Here is a 14276-nt window from a genome sequence, read left to right as displayed (position 1 = left end):
CTTCTTTTTTGGTTTTAAAGAGACACGAGGGGTACTTCCCAAAGTCTGACCTGCAATGGACAATCAGCTCAGTGTCCTCTTCAGTCAAGCTGGGTACATGATTGGTGCAGAAGTGCCAAACTACTGTGAACCGAATGATTAGACAGAGCTCAAACAGCAGTAACTTATTGGGTAGACCTGGACCCTTAAAGGTCATAAACTAAATGTGAGATCTTGTGTTTGCAGGAGACACGTTACTTAAACCATAGAGACACATACTGTGCATGTTGTAGGCCTGTCATTGATCATGTGAAGGACAAATTCACAGTAGCATTGTATTATTTGGGGTCTGTTTTCCCAAATGCATCACTATGTAAATACTGTGAGTATAAATGAAAACGAAAGTTTAATTTTTACAGTTTTATGCAGTCGTCATCGTGTACACAGATTTTTTTTGTTTGTTTATTTGTTTGTTTTTAATCATGTAGCTTATTTGAAAGTTAAAGAAAGACAACTTAAACTCATCTATTTGTTCAGTATCAGGTAACAAGGGAATATTAATTTTTTTATAAGCACCACACCTTGAATGTAGTTTAGGTTTAAATGCACTGATAAGATTGGGGCCGCTTTAGGGCAATTTGCTTTTTGTGCACCACTTTCTCTCAGATTGTTGGTTGCTAACTGATAACCCTATAATGTATCTACTATCAGTCAATCAATAGTATCATGTCCTGTCACTGATAGTCACTTCAACTCCTTACCTCAAAGTTTATAAAACATTAACTCGGTCACCGCCCGCTTAGCGTTGCTAGCAGTTATTTCGCTTGTAATCATCCAAAGTCATTGATTGTCATTGACTTTTTAGGCCTTTTGATCCTTAAATGCAGGAGAAAAAAAAGTTTTTATAATCTTATTTTGTTTAAGCATTTTATGTCAGATTTGAAGTTTTATATACGCAGTTTTGAAATTAAAGTTACTTTTTTAATGCTACCTAAGAAAATGCCCAAGATGGCTACCAAGTAACAGGATTTGATTCTTGAAGGGTTTTGTTCCATTCAACTAAAATAAATTCTAAGGATTTAGCCTTACTTATTGTTTTACACTTGTTTTTGACCATGCAAATATGTGCATTGCATCCTATATCATGATGTACAATTAGTGAGTGCCTTGCTAACTAAGCTTGATAGCCAACCAGAGCTATCCTTAGCTGATAATAAGACTCACTGCTGGATAAAATATTTAACATTTTCTGTTCACCGGGCTATTAGCATATGTTATGCTGTCATACTTAGCATACGAATAAGTGTAATTGTGTATAGTCCTTATTTTAAGTTTTTTTTTTTTTTGTGGTCACATGATCATTAACCACATGACATTAATTTGTGGACCATTTGTGACATACGGTTACAAAGAATATACATTCTTTGCCATGTTAAAGAAGACCACCTTGTGATTTCTTTGGTTCCAAGTTGCATGGAACACACTCACCAAATACTTACAAGGCAGTAGTGAAACTGTGAAAAGTGTGATACAAAGCAGAAACAAAGACCATTTGCCTTCAAAGTAAAAGCTGTGGCTTTTGAAACACGTTGACCACAGCTCTAAGGTACAACTTTTACTTTGACGTCAAATAGTCTCCATTTATAGTTTGTTTTGCACTTTTTCAAGCTTTACTGCCATTTTGCTAGTAGTTAGCAAGTGTTTGCAGACATGCCTGCATCTTCCATGCAAACTATGGGCAACCCCAATAATTTGTTGGCAACCAGTTTTGCCTAGTGACAGCAAACAACCACCAGGAACCACATGACAACCAGTCAGGGAATGCACGTTTTCCCTCTGTAGCTGTGGTTGTGTCACATCTGCTATGGCAGACAACTCTTGAGCTGTATGCACATAACATCATGCAAAAACCTCTATAAATCGAGATCTGATTTATAGAGGTTTTGGCATGATGTTATGTGCATACATAAAACCATATACAGGCAGATTGAAGTTGGGCAATTTTTATATTTATTCAAGAGTTTATACGTAAACTTTAGAGGCTTAAAGAAAATTTTACTTACTTGCTTTTGTTTTAATTACAGCAGCCAAGCTCCAGAGGTCAGGGGAAAGCTGGTTGTGGCAAGAACATATCTGTGACTTGTTTATCAGTTACATATATGGTCTGTTACATCGAGGACGATACTGTTCCCAGCTTAAAATTTAAGACATTGTGGAAACGGTGAGTGTTTCATATTTGTAAATACTTTCTAAAGAATAATGCATGGTAATAAAGTGGCAGGGAAAACGGAAAAAGAAATCACGCTCATGCTGTGGGTTTGGGGGAGCGAAAAAAAATGCAGTGGTGCCTCTTAAACAAATTAGCATGCACAATCACAACGCGCTGAAAGATGAGATCAAGACATGAAATTATTTTCAACTGGATGTTGTAACAGAATCCGATCCTTTGCGGGCTGGAGCCCCTACCCTGCCCCCAGGCAAAGGTGATTTTAGTTTGCTCCCACATCACCGGCTTTCTACACACTCTGCAATTTTTAATTGGTTTCGGCTTCACTTTGTGGAACATACATTCATCACCTTGGATTCATAAGTGTGGATGGCTGCATAAATGGGGGGAAAAAGTTGTACATAAGAAATTCCATTTACCACTGGTTAAATTTTTATTCAATTTGCAACAGACCCTGAAAAGGGGGTTTCAGATTTGTTTGCAAAACATCATCTCCAGGCAGAAAAGTGTCAGCTTAAGAACCATCAGTGTTTATTACTGCACGAGCTGAATAGTCTGGGTATAGAATCGTTGTTAAGGTAAAACAATACTGATATTTATTTACAAATCATTTATATTAGCTAGGCAAATTTCATTTCCTGGCACTTGATTTGACCAATAACTCCATTACATTCTAATTTACAGTTTTTACAGTAGAAACCGATTGAGGAGCAGACTGTATGTTTAACAGTGCAAATCAAAGCCACAGCCTGCTTTTCTCAAGGCAAACATGGAATGTTTAAATGAATATGATTTCCAAATTTGTTTGTACTGTCCAGAAGAATTCTATAACCAATGATCTCACATTTCCAGATTCATAATATTTTTCTCTGTTTTGGCATTTATTGAGGACTTTCTAAACCAATGGCACCGTCTCCTTTTATGTGCTCAGTTCATCAAATTTACATTTTGCCTGCATGACAACTCCGTCTCTACTATACATCATTCCTCTGTACATTTGTACATGTTTTTTAGCATCGTTATATGACGATGGCGAATCAGCAAACAGCAGTCCTTCTAAGGACGGTCCTGAGGCGGAGGCTCCGGGGGCACAGGGTTGCATGTGTGTGCATCATAAGTGGGCATGCTCAGAGCTCTGGTCGCTGTCATGACTGTCTTCATTGGCTAAGGAGTCCGTCGAATGGTGGAGCGCCGCAATGCCAGAGAACTCTGAAGGCAGCAGCGTCCCCTTTTTCACGTTCACCAGTTCTTTCTCTCGAGCTGCTGCCCCCTGCTGGCCACCCTTCACTCTTTTCCACTTCATCCTCCTGTTCTGGAACCACACCTTCACCTGCAGAGAGACAGAAAATATCAATGTTGTTGCACAACTCAACATAAATCACCAAAAAGTAATTAGGAAGCCTTAATGCTCTCGACAGCAACGTTCTGTTAAAGTTTGGCAGCTATTTCTGCACCAACAATTATGTATGGATGTTCGGTTACATCTGGCACTTGGTGTCTACCTGTTTTTCCCTGACTCAACAGCCCCGACCGTATTTACGTCTCTCAGACTGATGATTAAGCTGTTGCTTAAAACAGTTTACACGTCAAATAGAAGCAGTGGCTCCGTTAGTGTCGACACACGCGCTCGAAGGGAGGGGGAGGATGAGATGGGAAGCCGAGCTTGTCCCTGTCATGCAGGGTGGAAGCGGTTTATTTTTGGGGAGTGTCATTCCCAGGGGGGTGAGCAGTCACATGGTCAGGAAGTTAGTTGACAGCACAAACGTTTGTCTTAAATGTTAAGGGTGTACAATGGACTGAGCACCACCTGAGATTCTTCACAGGCTTTGGGGTCTTTACTAAAAGCAGGAGAGGGACAAGGACTGAAGCTGAGCAGCATTTATTTAGTAATATTCTCAAGACATCAGAAAAAATTACTATTCAGACTCACCTGCAGTGTACCTGAACTGCTTAACATTACACTGAAAGTGACACTCACTTTATACAAAATACCAAAGACCCTGAACTCAGGTTTGGGTAGGTCAATCTACAGGTGTGAAACAAGCATATAGGGAGAACTTATAAGGCACTTGGTTTTCTGGAAATGGCCTCTCTGGAAACACTCTGGTGCACTAATGTAATACACGTACAAAAGAAGACAAGACGCACTGGTTCATGCAATTTAAATTTTCAAGTCAAATCTGGATAAAAATGATATTGATTAAAACCTTCAAAGTTTGATTAGGTTTATATCACATTTTTGTTTACAACATTTAATGACTGCAATTAGGTGTGTAGCTACAATCTACTCTCTTATCTACTCTCAATCTATAATAAACTCTCTGTTAAACCCAGTCAAGCATTGGCGTTGGAGCTTTACAGCTGCCATCTTTGAAAATATTTTTATTTTTGCAAGACATAAAACATCCATCAGATTTCCCCAAACAGCACACACAACATAAATCAAGAACTGATTGCTTTGCCAATATTTACCTCACTATCTCTACTTCCCAGACCAAACTGAGGTCACACACAACATATGCTGCATAAGCTGACAAAATTTCACACACATTTCCTGCTCTGTAAAGCCACGTAAAGATTAATTGCGATAGTCTTGGAGAAGGCTGAAAAAAAGTTGGACCTTTTCTTGAGTTTTTGCGACTTTGAAATGTGATGGAAAAGCAGAGCATGGTACATTTCACATTCATGTTACAATTTACATTTGCTTTCAGCCTGAGAAGCACATTACTCTGAAAGTCTACAGTTACCACATTTAGTGGGATTCAAAGATTTCACTACGTTTTCATATAAACTCAATATACACTGTAGCTGTCTACTTTGTTAGGTACACCAGCTCAACTGCTTGTTAACGCAAATGTTCATCAGCCAATCACATTGCAACAACTCAATATATTTAGACTTGTGGGCGTGGTCAAGCAGCTCTGTTGAAGTTAAATCCAACCATCAGAATGGCAAAGAAAGGTGATTTAAGTGACTCAGAATGTGGCATGGTTATTGTTGCCAGATGGGTTGGTCTGAGTATTTCAGAAACTTCTGATCTGCTGGAATTTTCCCACACTACCATCTCTAGGGTTTACAGAGAATGGTCAGAAAAAGAGGAGCTATCCAAAGAGCAGCAGTTCTCTTGGCAAAAATTGCTTTGTTGATGCCAGAGGTCAGAAGAGAATGGCCAGATAGTTTTGTGCTGATAGAAGAACAAGAAGAAGAGCCTCTCTGAATGCACTACAAGTCACCAAAGAACGGGAAACAAAATTGGAGAACAGGATTGGAAAAACATTGGCTGTTCTGATGAGTCTCAATTTCTGCTGCAACATTTGGATGGTTGGGTCAGAATTTGTCGTAAACAACATAAAAGATTGGCTCATCCTCCCTTGCATCAACAGTTCATGCTGGCGGTAGTGTTGTAATGGTGTGAGGGAAAACTTTCTTGGCACACTTGGAGTTCCGTCATACCAAGTGAGCATCGACTAAACACCACAACATGCCCGAGTATTGCTGCTGACCACGGCCATCCCTTTATGACCCCAGCGTACCCATCTTCGTGCCCCTAACATGCCATGTCACAGATCATCTCAAACTGGTTTCTTGAACATATCAGTGAGTTCACTGTACTCAAATGGCCTCCATAGTCACCAGAACTCAGTTCAAGAGAGCACTTTTTTGGACGTGAAGGAATGGGAGATTCCCATCATGCATGTGGAGCAGAAAAATCTGCAGCAACTGTGTAATGCTCTCATGTCAGTATGGACCACAATCTCTGCTTATTAAAGTGGTTGGTGAGTATATACCAAACAAATCTCTATTCAGTTTTGTTAAATGTACTTTTTTACAACTGTAGTTTTGCATATTCATAAAACTTGTAAAGTCTTTTATTTTAAAAAAGTACTTTTACACATTATTTGCATAACATGTTAAGAAACAAAGATATCAGTGTGTTTTTTTCTGCCCCACACCACACAGTTACAAAATTGCACAGTTAAACAGCATCACTGACCGTCTCATCCTATTAATAGCTAAACCTTTACACTGTCCTTTGAAGCACAAACCCTGGAAACCACATCAGATATCCACAAGAATCAAAGTCTAAACACATGACTGAAAAAAAGATCACAACACTACAGTACTAAATTAAACATTAACAGTCCCATGATCCTTTGCACTCGTGGAAATATTCCATTCTCAGAAAAGTCAAGTAGAAACTTTTTAACAACGTGTTCTATTATGCAAGTAATGCACACAGCCCAGTAAAAACTAGGTTAAATTTATTAAAACATAATTTTAAATGAGGACATTTACAGTGCACAGTAATAGACCCTTGGTGCTACACTGGCCTATTTGCAGTGTTGACCTGTCGCCCACTTAAAACATTCGGTGGCTTACAAAGCAAACAAAAAAAATTTGAGGCTCAACTGCTGAAATCCTATGACAAGCAAGAGGCTGAAAACCTTTTCCCAAACACTTTTCCCAAACCAATTGTTGTTAAATGAAGGGATGATGCAACAAGGGGAAACATGTCCCAGTTCCAGTTTCTTACTGTGTTTTTGGCATCAAATTAAAATGAAATTATATGTTAAAAATGTATGATTCTCAAATAGATTGACACACCTATTTATTGGCTTTTGTAATCTTAGCATTTAAATATATCTTTTAAATTATTTGCATTTAATTATGTATTTATTTACATTCTAAATGGGGGGACAGGGTCGTAAATCAAGACTTTTTCTTGATTTAATCTTAAATCAATTTAAGATTAATCTTTTCTTTTCCTCCCTAACAAATCACCTCTTAATCTATTATACATTTTAGTGCAACTTTTTTTACTTTCTTGTAGCTGACATATTTATATGTGAAAGCAGTAAGAGTAAGTGGAACTAAAATCATTAATGTGTTCCACTAAGCTCTGGAATTTAACCAACATGCACGCTATAAATGCATGCTATCAAATTGGTCTCTGAGCGTGGGCCGATTGATGTAAAATGCAGGCACATGAAATAAATAACAGGAGACAAATGGTTGAGGGAAGAAAAAAGTGTCGTGTCTGTTGTTCTGTGACACCCGTTTGGAAGCTTTAACTCGCACTAACTTGACCCCATGCCCGCAATATTATGCGGTGTGATACACACACACACACACACACACACACACATATATATATATATATATATATATATATATATATATATATATATATATATATATATATAATATAAAAATTTGTGGGTCTAATGTGGTGATTTGCTTCTAAGAGCATCTCATAAAACGTCTGTTTTTTACATTCAAACTACATCTTATCACAACGCAAAATATTGCTGGCATGGGGTCAACTAAGTGTGAGTTAAAGCTTCCAAACGGGTGTCACAGAACAACAGACACTACACTTTTTCCTTCCCTCAACCATTTGTCTCCTGTTATTTATTTCATGTGCCTGCATTTTACAGCAATCGGCCCACGCTCAGAGACCAATTTGTATTTGCAGGGGCAGTGGGAGAGAGGAAGTGACTTGCTAGACAGCACTTCCTTAAACCCGTCTCCCTGTCTTGACTGTGGATGGCCTGAAAGAATAGTCAGGAACATCTGGAATATGATAGTCCCTTCATACAGCCACATCTGGAGTACAATAGCCCTCGCACTGAAGTTACAAAAACACAGTAGCAAGCTGAAAAGCCTCCTCGTCGTCCCGAGGCCGCCTTTGTTTTCACAACATGGCATTAATGTGCTAATGGGGGGTGGGGGGGGTGGGGTTCAATAATGTCTAAACCCAGGGGAAAACAAACAGTGGTGGGTAGGAACATACTTGTCTTTCAGTGAGGTCGAGGTTGACAGCAATCTCGTAGCGCCTTAGTCTGGTTAGGTAGTTGTGGTGGGCGAACTCTGCCTCCAGCTCTCGGATTTGCTCCTTGGTGAATGCCGTCCTCTCCTTCCTGGGCTTGCTGCTCACGTCTGACTTGTAATTCCCATCCTGGGACTCTGAAACCAAACACCACACAGGTTTGTGTTGCACTCAGAGCAGATTTATATGCAGCAAAAATAAAAATAAGGCAAATGTTACGTGGCAGGTGCAAATCAGCAGGGGGAGAAAAGGGGCAAAGTAAGAGAAACAGTGAGAGCTGTCAGTCACACTTTATTGTTCAGACATTGTTTATGAATACTTTAAGTGGCTGGAAGGACTCATGGGCGGCAACACATGTGTGTCTGCGCGACGGCAGCTGTGCTATTACAATAGGCTGGCTCTTTTACTGTCAACATGGATGTAATTTGGCTTGAAGAAGTCTGCTGCTCCAGCTTTAAATTTTATATCAGGAAAGGAAAAAGTGTCTGAAGTGCTGCTATTTGCATTTATTTTGATCCTATTATTTTTCAACTGTGTGTCTTTTGATTGCCATTAAGTTTGCAGTTTTCAGAAAGCAAATATACTGCAGTCATAAGATCAGATGTTAGATATGTAAAATCCAGGAAGCTGCAAATGAACGTCTTCAAAAATGCATATATCAGTAATACAAATATGGGCAAAGTGGGAACTTGGAACAAATTATGCACTTCCTTAAAAAAATATAAATTCCTAGCTTGTGACATCTCCACTTTAATTCATCATGCCAGAAAAATACTTTTTGTTTTGGTATTTCCACAAACTTTCCGAAGAAAACACATACGGCTCATTTGCCCTCCAAAATTTTCCTATTGTGAGCAGTCTTTGTGGTTTCTCTGTTGGACACGCTTCAGTTGCACATTGCAGTTGAAGGCAGCAGCGATTGCATGCTAATTCATCTGCGGTCCTGTTCTGTCGTGTGTGTTAATCCAGCAGGTCTACGTCAAGCCAAACTGTAAATAGGCGTGCAGCTCAGAGCCAGACTCACAAACGGTGCAAAGTGTGAGCCACATAAGAGAGGAAACTTCAACTTTAACTCAGATTTGTCCCATCGGGGACCCCTGCTGGTTCTGTTTTCCTGTCATAAAGAGAATCTTCCTTCTAATTAAGTGTATATTTTCTCAAGCAAAATAACTCCCTTGAGTCTGAAGAGAAGATGAGAGGTAAACTGAAACTGCCCTACAAAAGTTATATTTGTATGGTAGTCACACAGTTTTAGAGCCAAGGACAAACAAAACATATATAAGACTGCAAGAATTCCCTCACGGGTTTTATGAAATGAAACCGATCATTGCTTGACCCGCAACTTGTGTCCAGCTCCCCCTTGACCTTGCCTTTCCCTCTCTGTAATTTCAGTCCTTTTGCTACAGTGTGTGTCTTATTGAAGCAGGCCTTTCAGATGTGTTCATCCACTCTCTCTGGTAAACACAGACATTGTGTAAAGAGAAATAAAAGTATAACAGAGCCAGCTGCTCCAGACCAATAGGCCTGGAGCTGAAACAAGCGGCGAGCTTTTATGACCCAGCCACTACACCACAGCAATTAGGTTCTCCCTGTAACTTTCATCTCTCCACAAAAAAGCAGGAATAATATGAGAAAAATACATGCACCCAGACAGGGCACATCGTTGAGGGTTCCCAAATGAACTTAGCGCATTACAGGAGTGACGCTTTTAAAAAATAATGTAAGATTGGATGGATAAAATAATGATCGGGTTATTTTTCTTATGCTGGGAACATAAGCACTGGTTGTTTTCCCTTTACTGAAAAATGTATTTATTTTTTTAAATTTTATTTTTATGCACAAAAAAGGATTCAAACACATCAACGATGCCGCAATGTTTTTCTTAAACTGCTTTAAAAGAAATTTTGAATGCCAGCAAAACGCCTTCGGCACTTCACTCGTCTGTTTTACAACTCTGCCTCAACAAAATAAGACTTGAAGCACCTTTTATTGTTCCCCACAGAAAATCTAGTAACTTTTAAAGGACGACCACTCCCTTGACAGTACTGTGCAAATGTGACTGAGAAACTCAGCAAAGGCCCTCTGCCGTCACTGCAGCTGAAAGTCTGCTGCAGGTTCCCCAGAAACCAGACACACGGACTCATCTCATTAGCTGACCCTCCGTCCTTCCTTAAGGAAACGTTCACAGTTGGGTATTAAAGACAGAAAGCCGAGAAGCTTCATATTTGAGCAAAAAAGGGGGTAAACTCTAGCATGGAAGTGAGCTCTCGGGTTTTGTTATTATTTCTGTATCTAAATTCAGGTTTCGCTCAAGTTTCTCGTCCAGATGGTGAAACCTAATCAGAGCTCTATCTCATGCAACAGGCAGCGCTCTGATATTTAGACAGCTGAATGAGTCAGCAGCCTAGTTAGCCCCAATAATCAGCATGATTGGTGTTAGCATTGGGAGAATGCACTGCACATGTAATGAGTATGCAGTGACTATTGTTGCAGAGGAAGTGGGATCTGGAGGCAAGGGCTTAGTTTTCCAGTGATTTGACAAAAGAGGAAAGGGAGTAGGAGGTAGAGTAATGAATTAATGGGTTAAATGTACTATTTCAACATTTTGCATGTGGACAACTGGACATTTAGTGCAAAGGAAAATAAAACATTGAAATCTTTGTCTTTTTATGTTGTAAAATGGCAAATATTTCAGTTCACTTATGGAGTTTCTAATAATCACTGCAGAATTTGGATTGAAAACTAAATTAGTGCCAGTGGTGTTTTGTTTTGTATTATTATTTAAAGTCAGTCTGAAGTTAATCCTGTTATATTTCCCCAACTTTTGGTATATAAACTTGTTGTCAGCTACAGCAACACCCAACCAGTCAGAGGGAGAAAAAACACACTCTCCAAGTATCCTGTGGAGATGTGGGAATATCACCGGTCAACTGCGGATGATGCACTGTGAGTACAGAGACCTTATCCAAAGGGTGCAGGATTAGCAATGACAGGCTGCAATCCTCAAATGGAAACAAACTGGCAAGCAGACTTTCTGTGAGAAACTCTCACTGATATCACTTTGCTAGTGAGATTTCTTGCGACCCGACCCCGGCCATTTGTCATTGTGTGATTGATTATTGTGGTGCCTGCAGGTTGCAAAGGTTTTGCAGGTCATCAGCTGGTTTAGCATCAATTTAAAAATTGTATTAAAAAGGTGTTTATTTATTAATGATTTGTGAGAAGTGTGCTTTTTATAATTATCTGTGGTTTTGAATTTTTAAATACATTTGTATGAATGAGGCCCGATTTAAGAACAATAAAATGATTATACATGCATAGTTCAAGGGTGATTTTTGGGAGAATCACAAATGTAAAATTTAACAAAAAGGTGTTGTTAAAGCTCACTGCCCTCGGGACCTTTACTGTACTGAACATACAACTGCCTGTAGATAAAAATAAAGGAAACTTGTAATGGTCTTTTAAATTTTATAGGAATTAAGTGGTGTTTTTTTTTGTTGTGATAATAAGATAATTTAAAATCAATGAAAAAAGATCAAATATTAATATGATTAGCTACATTCATTTTGTAACAGTAGGAAGTTCCCTATCTAAACTTGGCCTTTGTTAAACATGACACTCAAATATTTTCACTTTCATTTTACTTCAGTAAACCTGCGATTTCTTTTAACTGCAGTTTTTAGTAAATGAAAACAATTTGCGTCCGCCCGGTTGTTTAGTGTGCCATGAGGCACCGGTGTAGTCTTTTACAATCCATGACATTAATTCTTTACTGCCCTCTTTATTCTCAGCTCTCTAAAAAGTGTCGCAACAAACCAGATGTGATTTTTAAACAAAACATGCCAGTAGTCAGATGTGCCCGCACACTTATGATGTGGCCTTTGCTCCACGCTTCAGTCCGCCTGTCGCCTCCTGCCTTGCTGCGTGTCAGCCGGCACCTACAAACTGCTTTCCAGACGTTTTTTTGTTTTTGTATCAGAGCTGCAGAATTCCCAACAGTCGTGCTGTTGAATGATTTAGAGTGATGTGTACAGATGTTTCTGTTATTCTTGAGCTCTGTGTGGAATTTCTTAAACGCTGATATTTATGTTAAAATGTTTATCCAAGTAAAATAATGAACAAAGAGATTTTAGAAATGCCTCCAATGTATTTTACATGAAGTCTCGGGTTGTGCAATGTGTCAGCTTTAAAAAACACACGAATGAAATCTCTGCCTTTAGAACTGCTTCACTTCTCGCTTCAGAAAATCCCAGCTTCTCTTACCTGAACTGTCACTTTTCCTCTTGCCGTTTCTCTTCTCGGCCTCAGCAGGTGACAAAGTCTGTCTGCCAAAGTCTGCAGGCACACAAGAGGCCCCTGTAGGGGTGCTGCCACTGCCTAGACTGGGGGTGCTGGCGCACATACTGGGCCCACCGGGGTGGCCCAGGTCTGAAGGCGTGGGCCCATTGTCGTGGGATGGGTGGGAGTGTGGGTGGCAAAGACTGTGGCGAGTACTGCTGCCAGGTGACGGCATCTGCGGGATATGCCAAGATGTATGGTGCTGAGGTGGGTGGTGATGCTGCTGGGAGGGCAGGTGGCCGCGGTGAGGGTGGTGGTGGTGCTGCCCAGGAAACAGGCTGTCGTCACCCGGGTAGCTGGAGATGATACAGGGCGAGGGTGAGGAGGTAGAGGAGGAGGACGACGAAGAGGCCAGGTCAGGGTAGGAGACGTGGTCCGAGCGTCCGTGAAGCGCCAGGGGAGACTGGGTGAAGGCGGGATGTAGGGCCTGCGCTGGGGCGTGGGGGCTCCGCAGGCAGCCGAACAGTGTGTGATCCATTGTGTGCAAACACACACACGGCCCTCCAGGAAAGGCGAGAAGGGCAAGCGTAAGAGGCAATGTTACTAAATCAACCAAAAACAGAAAGATCACAAGCGCATATCCAAGATGCTTCCCTTTCTCCCTTGACTATCCCAAAACTTTTCTCTTCAGTTACAAAAAAATAGTCAGAGCAGCAAGTAAAATGTGTTTTGAAATGGGTGTCCTGTGGTAATCCAGAGCATGCGGCCAGTTGCCAGGCTGTACAGGATAAACAGTTAGCCCAGGACAAGTTGCAGCTGAGCCTCTCAGATGTCAGGAGGAACACGGGACTGGAGCTCTAGGCTGGGAGCAGAAGGAGGTTCCTAGGAACTGCAGAACGAGGGGAGCCAGCGCAGGGGATGTTATAAATAGGGTGTAACGTGAGAGGGAGGCTGGGTCATAGACTGCATACGCGCTACTGACCACATACATATGATCACCCTCCAAAAAGCACAGCATAATAAATCTGTACTATTAAAATGGCTGAGCCTCAGGAAAGAAGGCAATTTATTTTGGACTTGGATCTGACCTCGGGTGGCCATCTTTTTTTCCTACAAGAAAACAGCCTTAATGGTTCATGGGTGGGGCTGGGGGAGGGAGAGGGAGGTCGTATGAGGGGAAGGGAGAGAGTGTGAAGAGAGATCGAAGGAGAGGTGTCAGGGGTTAACTCAGCGTGTCACCCCATCTTTGTCAAAAGTTGGTGGTAGCGGGCAGGATGCTTGTAGCATCCATTAAAGGTCACTTTAAACCATCACTATCACGATCATGTGATGTTAAGAGAGCTATTTTGTCACTGCGACGCAGACTTGCAACTTATTGGCAACAAATATGAAAAGTTTGGTTCCAAAATAAGTGTTTGAGTGAAAGGAAGGCTAACGTTTTGCCCATGCTAGACTTAGAATGACCACGGTTCCTTTTTAATGTAGTGTAACCAATCATTTTGTGAATGTGACTTTTTTTTGGAAATGGTGTTTATCTCATTTTGAAATGAAACACATCATTAAACCGATATGGATACATTTCGACTTTTGATACGAGGTCATGAAGGTCACGAATCTGCTTCCTGAAATAACAAACTTTATTCCACTATTTTTTTTATCACCAATAATTGCCGTGGCAAATGTGGAAATGCTATTGTATACAATTTTAGATGCCAACACATTGTTTTTGTATAAACTATGCTTGTAACAAATTCTCTCTCTATATATATATATATATACATTTATTTTTATTATATATATATATATATATATATATATATATATATATATATATATATATATATATATATATATATATATATATATAGAGATAGATAGATAGATAGATAGATATATATATATATATATATATATATATATATATATATATATATATATATATAGATAGATATAGATATATAT

General features: G+C 39.9%; 1 protein-coding gene across 1 annotated transcript; it reads right to left on the bottom strand.

Moving 5' to 3' along the window:
- Positions 1-2620: 2620 nt before the first annotated feature.
- Positions 2621-13321, bottom strand: meox2a (mesenchyme homeobox 2a). Its single transcript, XM_004560184.3, has 3 exons — positions 12300-13321; positions 8001-8173; positions 2621-3536 (listed from the first exon to the last, which is right to left on the bottom strand). The coding sequence occupies exons 1-3, from the start codon at positions 12850-12852 to the stop codon at positions 3318-3320; spliced, it is 945 nt and encodes a 314-aa protein (XP_004560241.3). The 5' UTR covers positions 12853-13321; the 3' UTR covers positions 2621-3317.
- Positions 13322-14276: the final 955 nt, after the last annotated feature.

Source organism: Maylandia zebra, linkage group LG11 (assembly GCF_041146795.1).
Source record: "Maylandia zebra isolate NMK-2024a linkage group LG11, Mzebra_GT3a, whole genome shotgun sequence".
NCBI classification, from domain to species: Eukaryota; Metazoa; Chordata; class Actinopteri; order Cichliformes; family Cichlidae; genus Maylandia; species Maylandia zebra.
Note: the sequence above shows the minus strand (reverse complement) of the source record. Positions and strands in the feature narration are given on the sequence as shown.